The sequence below is a fragment of the Olea europaea genome, chromosome 13 (genome assembly GCF_002742605.1).
Source record: "Olea europaea var. sylvestris chromosome 13, O_europaea_v1, whole genome shotgun sequence".
Classification (NCBI taxonomy): domain Eukaryota; kingdom Viridiplantae; phylum Streptophyta; class Magnoliopsida; order Lamiales; family Oleaceae; genus Olea; species Olea europaea.
Genome location: NC_036249.1, coordinates 26,961,964 through 26,971,605, shown reverse-complemented (window position 1 = coordinate 26,971,605; position 9,642 = coordinate 26,961,964). Strand labels below are relative to the sequence as shown.

Below are 9,642 nucleotides of genomic sequence, written 5' to 3'. Positions count from 1 at the left end.
ATTATAATGCTCCCTCATTCATTACAAAGTCTCTTATTGACAATTATTATTTCAAATTTTTTTCTATATAATCATTTTTAATCATACATTTATACAATAAAATATTATGTAAATAAATTCTAAATTTTTCTTACTTTTTAATCACACGTTCTTATAAAAATTACTATTCAGGGCCTCCAAATAAGGACAAATGAATATCTAAACAAAGAAAGTGAAACACCAAAAAAGGGGGCTATGCCTACCTCACCAAGTAAACGTTACCTTAAACTCGAAGTTTCAACGTAGAATCATCGGCAACGCGCTTTCTCACCTCACCGTCTCTCTTCTGGAATAACGTGCCGTTTATAACGTCCCTTTTAAGTATTTATATATATTATACATTCCTAGCTAGTAAATTTCAAATATTAGAACTGCTAATTTGTGGTAATGGCAGAAACAAACCCCAAATCCCAACCAGAAGTTGTAAGAATTTGATCCCTCCCAGGCTTTTATTTCTTTATTTATTGTTTGTTTGCAATTTTATGATTTGTATTGAGGTGTCGTTTTGGATGATTTTTCTAATAAGATGGATGAGACCGAAGAGCAGAGGATGAAGCGTTTGGAATTCGTGCAAGTTGCGGCGTTCCATGCGGTGATTTTTGCTGCGAAAATCTACAATTACGCCAAGGACAAATCAGGGCCTCTGAAGCCCGGAATTCAGACCGTCGAGGGCACCGTCAAGACCTTCGTGGGACCCGTCTATGACAAATACCACGGCGTTCCCGTCGAATTTCTCAAATTTGTCGATCGCAAGGTAATTTTCTAATTCTATTTTTAATTATTTTATAGAATTTTCGTAACTGTAATTTTGCCTGTAAATGAACCATTTGCATCAGGATTTGAACCTTAATGGGGCTAACCCTTGTCTTTACATGTAGAGATTAATCAGACTGTTTAGATAATTTGAGTGCTGGAATTTCTTTTTGATTATTGTAATCAAGGAAGAATCCACTCATTCACGGGATTGAATGCTGCTGGAATGGCTATTAAAGAATTTATTTTTCTCTGCATTCAAATCATTCTGAATTCATTGAGAGATGTTAAAAATGACTGCAATAACATTTGCAGATGAGACAGCTGAATAATTTTCGGCCCGCACCATTGTTAATGAGAATTTAAGAGATTAGCAATTATGATTGTAGGTAGATGAGTCGATGAACAAGGTCCAGAGTCATGTCCCTGCAGTTCTAAGGCAGGTGTCTACCCAAGGCTTCTCGACTGCTCAGAAGGCTCCAGTTGCGGCTCGCTCAGTTATGACAGAAGTCAAAACTGCCGGAGTTGTTGAAACTGCCTCAGGTCTTGCGAAAACCCTTTACACCAAATATGAACCCGCTGCCAAGGATCTTTATTCCAAGTACGAACCAGTAGCTGAACATTTAGCAGTTTCAACCTGGTGCTCTCTCAATCGGCTCCCGCTCTTCCCTCAGGTGGCCAAAGTAGTCGTTCCAACAGCCAGTTATTATACTGAGAAGTACAACCAGTCTGTTCAACTTTCAGCTGAGAAAGGGTACAAGGTTGCATTATATCTTCCGTTGGTCCCAACAGAGAAGATCGTGAAGGCATTTAGCGTTGATAAAACCGAGCCTGTGGTTTTGACCGGAGGAGCTGTTGAAGCAAATTGATGCGGTTTCCATTTGTTGCTATTAGCACGGTAACATGGTGATATATTTTCATAAGAATGTTGTGGATGATGGAGAAACAAGGAAATGTTATGAAATACTTTGTTTTGTTGCATGTACGATAGGTTCCTGGTATGAATGAATATTCGTTTTGATTGTTGTTGTCTATGTTTACGTGTGTCTATTTCATCGTGCATGATTTGCCACTTCTGCCGCATTGCTCATATCGTCCTTTCTTGTGTTGCCTATCATCGATAAGACATGAATAGATTAATCAATGAAAATGCGAATTCCAGTTCATGGGCAAGTTAGTTATCATTGACCAACCAGTCTAAAAGTGTGTATCCATATCTAGTTGTAAGTGGCTCCATTATGAAATAAAGGATTGTCGTGGACCTACACGGAGATATTGTCGATGATTTTCAAATCTTAGGTCAAATTGGGTTCCTTTATTTTTGAATTCTTTAATTTAGAATAATCAAAAGGAAGATTCGAACTCATGTCCAATCAATTAAGAGCCTATCATTTCTATCACTGAGCTACTAATGAAAAACATGAGATTAGATCTCATAGACTTGCTGACATAGGCGCATTAGGGAAAGGGAAGGAAGGAAGGAGCGTGATCATGGGACTTTCATGGTCGCATATTGGTGCAAAGAATGGCATTTTGTGGCTTTTGTCCCTTTTGCGAATCTTGGTTTAAAACAATTTTGGGTGCAACGAATAGATTATTATTTGCATGCTTCTCTATTTGATAAAAACCAAGAAAAGGCAGTGATGCCAATTTTTTTACCGTGTCATTGTACATTTGTACGTTTAGGGTTCTTGCATTCCGTTTCTGTTAAGAGAACACTTGAACTGTTGAGGGTTTTTGCATTCCGTTACCGCGACTCGGCTCGGGGCTCGGTAGACCCGATCCTAGGCTCGGGCTGAGTCCCATTTTGGGGACACGGGCTTTGCCCGAGCCGGCCCGTGAGCTTTTTAAAAAAAAAAAAAAACTAATTTTGAGGCAGCAAAATTGCTGCCTTCAAAGGCAGCAGTTTAGGAGGAATAAAAATAAAATAAAATAAAATAGTCGAGAAAATGAGCCTGCCCGACTTGGCTCGAAAAAAGCCCAAGCAAAAGCTCGGGCCGAGCCTTTTTTTTTTTTGGTCGAGCTCGAGCCCGCAAAAAAGCTCGACCATTTTAACTGGGCAGAGCCCGAGCCGAAACTTTAGGCTCGTGAGTCAGCTCAGCCCGGCTCGTTTACATCCCTACACACAATCTTCAATAAAATAATATTACACGTAAATAAAAAACTTTTCAACCAATCATTTTTCAAAAAAATACTATTCATCTCATTATAATCTACAAATAATGGGGTTCAAACGGCCCCTTAATGTCTTGGAGTAGCCCATCTCATATATTGGATTGAAGTTTTTATAATAAATGAGGGATAAATAGCAGAAGTCCCCAAATCCAATGTCAAAAATACATTTAGCGTGTCATTTAGTCTAGAGTTTAATCCACTTTTTGACCGTTGTAAAGTTCGGTGGATCCCATTTGTTGCAGTAATTATTGACTCCAAATGAGCTTATTTCCAAAAAGGTCATTTCCTAAAGAGGAGTGAGTTAAATGGTAAAGTCTAGGATTAGGTATGGTCCGATTCGATTCAATTTTAACGAGAACTAAATCGGACTCAAAAATTTTGGGTATTTAATTAATAGAATTGCCGGATCCAAATTTAATTATAAAATTTTTCGGGTTCGATTTCATTCGGTTCAGTTCAGTTCCATTCAGTTCCCAGATCCTGTACTATAATTAGTTTTTTTAATAGTTATAAAGATATATTAATTATACTAATGACATATTCAACTCTTACAAAATAACATAGTTCAGTCTTATGTGTTTTTTGTATCTCTCTTTGTTGAGTTCTTCATACTTTTTATTGTTAAAATCATAGGAAGATAAAGATAGCGAGCTCAAAATAATTAAGAAAAGTGCTGTGGAGTTTCAATTCGATTCCTCCAGAATGGTAGAATAACAGATTTGGATAAAATATAGATCAAAATTTAATTAAATTAGACTTGGACTGAAAATTAGAAATAGGAAATCATGTTTTTGTGATTGAGTTAAATTAACTAGTTATCAAATTTATTTTAAAAAATAAAATAATTTGGGTTATTTAAAATAAATAAATTAAAAAATTAAGAAAAATTGATTCTTATTCGTTTATTGATCTAAAATCGAGAATTGAACCGAACTCGTCGGTTCTCGATTCAGATACCCGTTCGGATATTTAATTTAAGAAGAATCGCTCGATTTGATTCAGTTATGGAGTTTTTTTGGGCCCTAGTAAAGTGGCTAAAAGATCATTCCACTTATTTCAGTCAATAATTACAGCACGGTGCACTGACATGCACTATATAACGACATGAATTTCTCTAGAAATTGAGTTTGTCTATACGTACAGGAAAATAAAATACATAACTCTTACAGGAATTTGTATTTGGTGACTTGGCAGACCACTTTCCAACAAATTAGACCAAAACCAAACTGTGAGCGAAACCGGTTTCAACTAAATAAAACCGTTCATTTTCCCCAAGTTTTCCATTTCCCCCAAATCAGTCTCCCTCCTCCGTCACTTTTCCATCTTCGGTCAACATCAGGCAAAAGACTAGAAAATTGTCATGTATTAGGACTAAGTGCTATAATATCTCATAATGGTAGTAAACAGAATGTTACTTACATGAATAAAAACATCATCGACTTTCCAAAATCTTCCTCAAGCTTAGCTACCAACATTAGAGTATAATCTAGAATCTCTATAAAATTCATCTCCATCGCCACAAGAAGAATTATCCAGAAGCTTGATGCCTTATCTTGCCACCACCATACTAGAAGAAGCTAGAAAGAATTGCCACCGACTATATCACCTATAAACAGAGGTTGGCGCGTGAGAAGAGAGTAAGAAGAAGAGCGAGAATTCAGGGATACAGAGAGAGAAGCATAGTTATAGACATGCTGTGTATATGTAATATATGTGTGCTTAGGAGAGAGAGTGTGTTAGTGGAGTGAATTAGTGGAGGGAGTATAGATACAAGGTGCTGCATGAGTGAATTTTGTGGTAGGCTAAGGTGCTTGAGCCTTGAGTATGGTGTTTGTCCAAAATTGTATAAATTCTACTTCATCAATAAAATTATATTTATTTGTGAGTTCAAATTCAACAATTTGGTATCAGATCTCGACATTTCATGGTTGTGATATTTTCAAAAAGTCTATTTAGTGGTATATTTCTACTAAGTTGATTCTTGATAAGATCTTTGTAACAGGAAGAGAACAATTATATTCAAAAACAGAGCAAGTTAGGTTTATTTTTTCCCCATCAATGCAAGACTTGCATTGATATCATGTCACATTGGGATTGATTTTCCTTGCAAATTACAATTCCTTAAGACTTCTGCTTGAATGAAAATGAATTACTATTTTATGAATGCAAATATATTGTCATCTCTTCATTCCACATACAAGTAAATACGTGATGGACAAAGTTTCAGGTCTAAAATAGGAGTCAAATTTTATGACATGTGGCAAGTTGATGAGAAAAAAAAAAGAAACGGAGAAAAAGGACTTACAAATGAGGTTGGACATGTTTCCATAAGAGTCGTGAATCACATTCCCCTCAAAGTTATTATTATTAAGCGGACTTCAATGCATGGAGGAGGGCAAGGAGAAGGAATGACAAATTATTAAAGGCAAAAAGGATTTATCTGATAGAATGACCAGTCCTTGGACTATAAAAAACTGAAGAACAAGATATGTCGAAGTAATAAGAAAAATAAGTCCATGACGTTAATATATTACAATGATTCGCAAAATAGTAAACTATGTCCAATGCTCGACCGACATTAACAAAATTGAACATAACATGAAAGCCTACTATGAACAAGAAGTTCCTACATTACAACAAACCATATAACAAATACAAATTGACATCATAGTACTCTTCCTACCACTTCTACCACAAACGTAACTCATATCACCCATTCAAGTCAGTCCATTTCCTTTCCCATTTCATTCGGTAATTTCTTTTCCCTTACGGAATGTTATGTACAATGATATATCGACGTCTCGTCTCTCGGCATTGTCCAGAGAAGTGAGTGTTACTTTTACAACCGCGACAAACTCCGAAGTTCCATCCTCTTATTCTAATTGGCAACTGTTAAAGAAACAAATAAAACCACATGTGAAAGGAAATGTGATTTGGCATAAATGTAATGAATGAATGAAATACAAAAAAGGATGAAGAAGCATTGAATATTTTATTTGCCTTCTCATTCCAAGTTGTGTTAATTGAGTACAAATGAGCAACATCTATACACGAAATGAAATTATAAATTCATGGTAAGCAACTGGCTGTGCATGCCTTTGCTCCCTATTATACAACACATCAAGACACCTCAGCAGAAGCTAAAACAAAAATACTAATTATCAACTATCTACAAACTAATTATCAACTACTTCGTACAAAGGCAAACGACTAGCCATTTTCCAATTGCGTCTTTGTTTTTGCACTGGCTATAGCATGGATCATCTCTTCATCATCATTGCTTGAACTTCATGCCTCAAAAACATGAATGCAATTGCATTACAAACTCCCACATTGTAACTTTTGTTCAAATACAGATAAATGGTTTAGTCATGCTCTATCAAAATTGAACTACATAATGAACAAATCATAATCAACTTTAAATCAAGGTGGAGAGAAATGCTGCGATGTATGCTCTTCGTTTGCGCCGGCTGATAGTGACAATGACGCGGCTATCGGATTTCCTTAGTGTGGGAACTTATAGCAAGACAGAGAGACTGTGATTTGGGAAAAATAGGAAATTTGGGGGAAAATGAACCATTAGAGACAGAGAGACTGATTTGGGAAGAAATGGAAAAATTGAGGGAAATGAACCATTATATTTTATTCCGAACACGGATTTGTTTAGGTGAAACCGATTTTGCTCACAACCCGGTTTTGGTCCAATTTGTTAGAAAGTGGTCTGCCAGGTCACCAAATTCAAAATCCTGTAACAGTTCTGTATTCATTTCCTGTACGTATAGACTAACTCCTACAAATTACTCCAAACACATGCTTGACTAGATTTCATAAATGGGACATTTGAAGCATGGTATTCAATACAAATTCTGACATTTTCTAAACTCAGTAATGAAGATGATGCCCTTCACTTTAAAAATTATTGGAAAATAAGGTAAAATCGAAAGCAATAATATTAATAATTTTGGGCTACCTCACATTATTCTTGGCCAGTGGGCCTCTTTAAATTGGGTGGAACTGCTCCACCGGCTTGCTGTGTTTTTTCAAGTGTGATAAAACGTGTTTGTAAAATATGCCTCTTTAAGAATTAAACATCAGCCGTACACATGGCTGTGCCTCTGCCCTTTGATTGTTTCGCTTAATATGGATAGATACATACTAGGTCTTGGCATTATTAACTATTCTAGAGAATTCTTTGAGGCTCTTCGTCTTGCTCTTTCTCTTCCCTTTTCTGAGTGAAAACTAGGGTTTGACTGCTGTAGTGTGAAGTCGATCTTTGTGATTGATAATGTTTATGTTCTTTGTGTAGAGAGACGAATGTTTTGTACAATCCATGAAAGTGAAAGCAGTTTGTGTTGCTGTGTCTAAGAGGCAAGAAAAACTCGAAGAAATTTTCAATTTCTTCATACATTTGTACACTATTTTTGTTCGTTATTAGTAGATCTGGAGTTTAATCTCTTGAGAGATGCTCAACGGGTGATTAGGTTGAAAAATCGAACATCCAAACCCTTTTAAAAGGGCAAAACATATCTGGTGTTATTTTCTTTTATTTTTCTGCATTTCATTAATTTTTTTAATCGATCGATCCTGAATATTTTGAAGTTTAAAACATAACAGTGGTATTAGAGCCGATTTCTTGATTTTTTTAAAATTTTTGCTTCTCTCGAATCTCTGATATGTTTTTTTTAAACCCTAGGTTCCAATTTTTTTTTTTTAAAAAAAAATTGTACTCTGGAATTTTTTTTTAGACTGATTTGAGTACAAAACTAGTGTTTAAAGAAACGGTACTTTTCTTTAGATTTAATTTGTTGGTCTCTTTGAAGAAAATTGACAATCGATCTTCAAATCTGCTCTTCTCTATTGTTTTTCTGAATTTTTTTTTTTTTTTAGTTGACTCATAACTGAGTTCAACTAGGTGCTCTAACTTGTACTGAGTTTGGCAAGTTGAGTTGACTCATAACTGAGTTCAACTAGTGATGACAATTTACTCCGCCCCGGTGCCACCCCGCCCAGAATAGGGCAAAAAAACTCGCCCCATGAAGAAAAAGTAAAAAAAAAAAATTTAAATAATTTTATTTCTAGACAATTCATCCTTTAAAACTCATTTTAAATTTGTATTTTATTCTCTAATAATAACATAATTCGAAACTTTCAAAATGTTAAAAAAAAATAAAAAATTAAACAGGACAAAAAGTTGCCCTGCCCCACCCCATCTAATAAGGCGGGGCAGGGTTTTGGCCAAACGAGGCAGGGCGGGGTGGGGGTGCCCCGCCCCTAACCCGCTCCGTTGCCATCACTAAGTTCAACTGGGTGTTTTAGCTCGTACTAAGTTTGGCGAGTTGAGTTGAGTTGACTCGCTCTGGTTCCTACTGAGTTGACTCCGAGTTTTTGGAAACACATTGACCTGTGCACTGTTCATTGCCCCCTGGTTCCATTTTTGGCTCAAGTATGATCACTCCTAAACTAAAATTCTAATATTTCAATATCATGGTATAATTCTGGACCCCCTCTTTCATTTAGCCAGTGTTCTTGTTAATCTTGAAGCCTGTAATTAAGGTAGTTAATTTAGAAATAAATTGTTTCTTGTTGTTCAGCTTATGTGCTTGGATCTTTCACACTGCATACTGCACAATTGCATGCTATTCAATTATATTTGTCATCATGTCCACTTCATATAAGTTAGATATAGAGATATGGAATGGCACTGGAGATTTTACTCTCTAGCGCCAAAAGATGAGAGCCCTCTTATTGCACCAAAGATGTGCTACCGCCCTTGATAGGTCGTGGGCTGTTGAAATTAGTGCATATAGGAAGAAAGAATTAGATAACATTGCATGGAGTACTATTTTTCTTCATCTATCTAACAATGTAATTAGAAAAGTAGGAGAAACTGCCTCTGCAGAAGCAAAAGCAAATTCTGCTGAGACTCTATGGACAAAATTAGGAACTCTTTACTTAACAAAATCCATGCCTAATAAATGTTACCTCCTAAGGCAATTTTACAATTTCAAATTCGATCCTTCTTCTGGCCTAGAAGAAAATCTAGATAAATTCACTAAACTGATTCAGGACTTAGATAACTGTGATGAGGAGATTTGAAGTGACCAACAAGTAGTTGCTTTATTAAACTCTATAAATGAGAGATATAAAGACATTCGTAATGCTTTAGAATATGGGGGCAGACTCTTACAGTAGATATCATAACTGCAGCCCTTAGAAATAAGGAACTTGAAATGAAAACTGAGTCAAAAGACTCTAAGTTTGGTGAAATGCTATATATGAAAGAGAAATTGAACCAGAATAAGAAACAGATCCAGTACAATTTTAATTCAACAAAGAAAGGAAAATTTCAGAACAATAGAAATAAAGATAAGAACAAAAACCACGTGAAACCAAAGAACCAGATCAGAAAATGCTACTACTGTGGCAAAACTGGACATTTAATAAAGAATTGCTTTAAGAAAATCTCAGATATGAAAGATAAAAATAATACTGATGGTTCTGCAGTAGTAGCCTGCAATAATGAACCTAATATCTAGGGGGTGTTTCTTGTGAACACCCCAAGGAGGGATTCAAAAGAATGAGTCCTAGACTCTGGTTGTACTTTTCACATGTGCCCAATAAAGAGTGGTTTTCTAAGTTTGTTAATCTCAGTGGAGGACAAATTAAGATGAGCAA

At 35.8% G+C, this 9,642-nt stretch overlaps 1 protein-coding gene across 1 annotated transcript; it reads left to right on the top strand.

The window, feature by feature from the left end:
- Nucleotides 1–258: 258 nt before the first annotated feature.
- LOC111408075 (stress-related protein-like) lies at nucleotides 259–1,826 on the top strand. The gene is made up of 3 exons (XM_023037846.1): nucleotides 259–462; nucleotides 566–793; nucleotides 1,182–1,826. The coding sequence occupies exons 1-3, from the start codon at nucleotides 427–429 to the stop codon at nucleotides 1,659–1,661; spliced, it is 744 nt and encodes a 247-aa protein (XP_022893614.1). The 5' UTR covers nucleotides 259–426; the 3' UTR covers nucleotides 1,662–1,826.
- Nucleotides 1,827–9,642: the final 7,816 nt, after the last annotated feature.

Bases quoted from the DNA above. Each gene is read 5' to 3' on its own strand.
- LOC111408075 (XM_023037846.1), top strand. From the start codon at position 427: ATGGCAGAAACAAACCCCAAATCCCAACCAGAAGTT. The intron at 463-565 runs GTAAGAATTTGA...TTTTCTAATAAG, and splicing joins CCAAATCCCAACCAGAAGTT to ATGGATGAGACCGAAGAGCA. The intron at 794-1,181 runs GTAATTTTCTAA...TTATGATTGTAG, and splicing joins TCAAATTTGTCGATCGCAAG to GTAGATGAGTCGATGAACAA.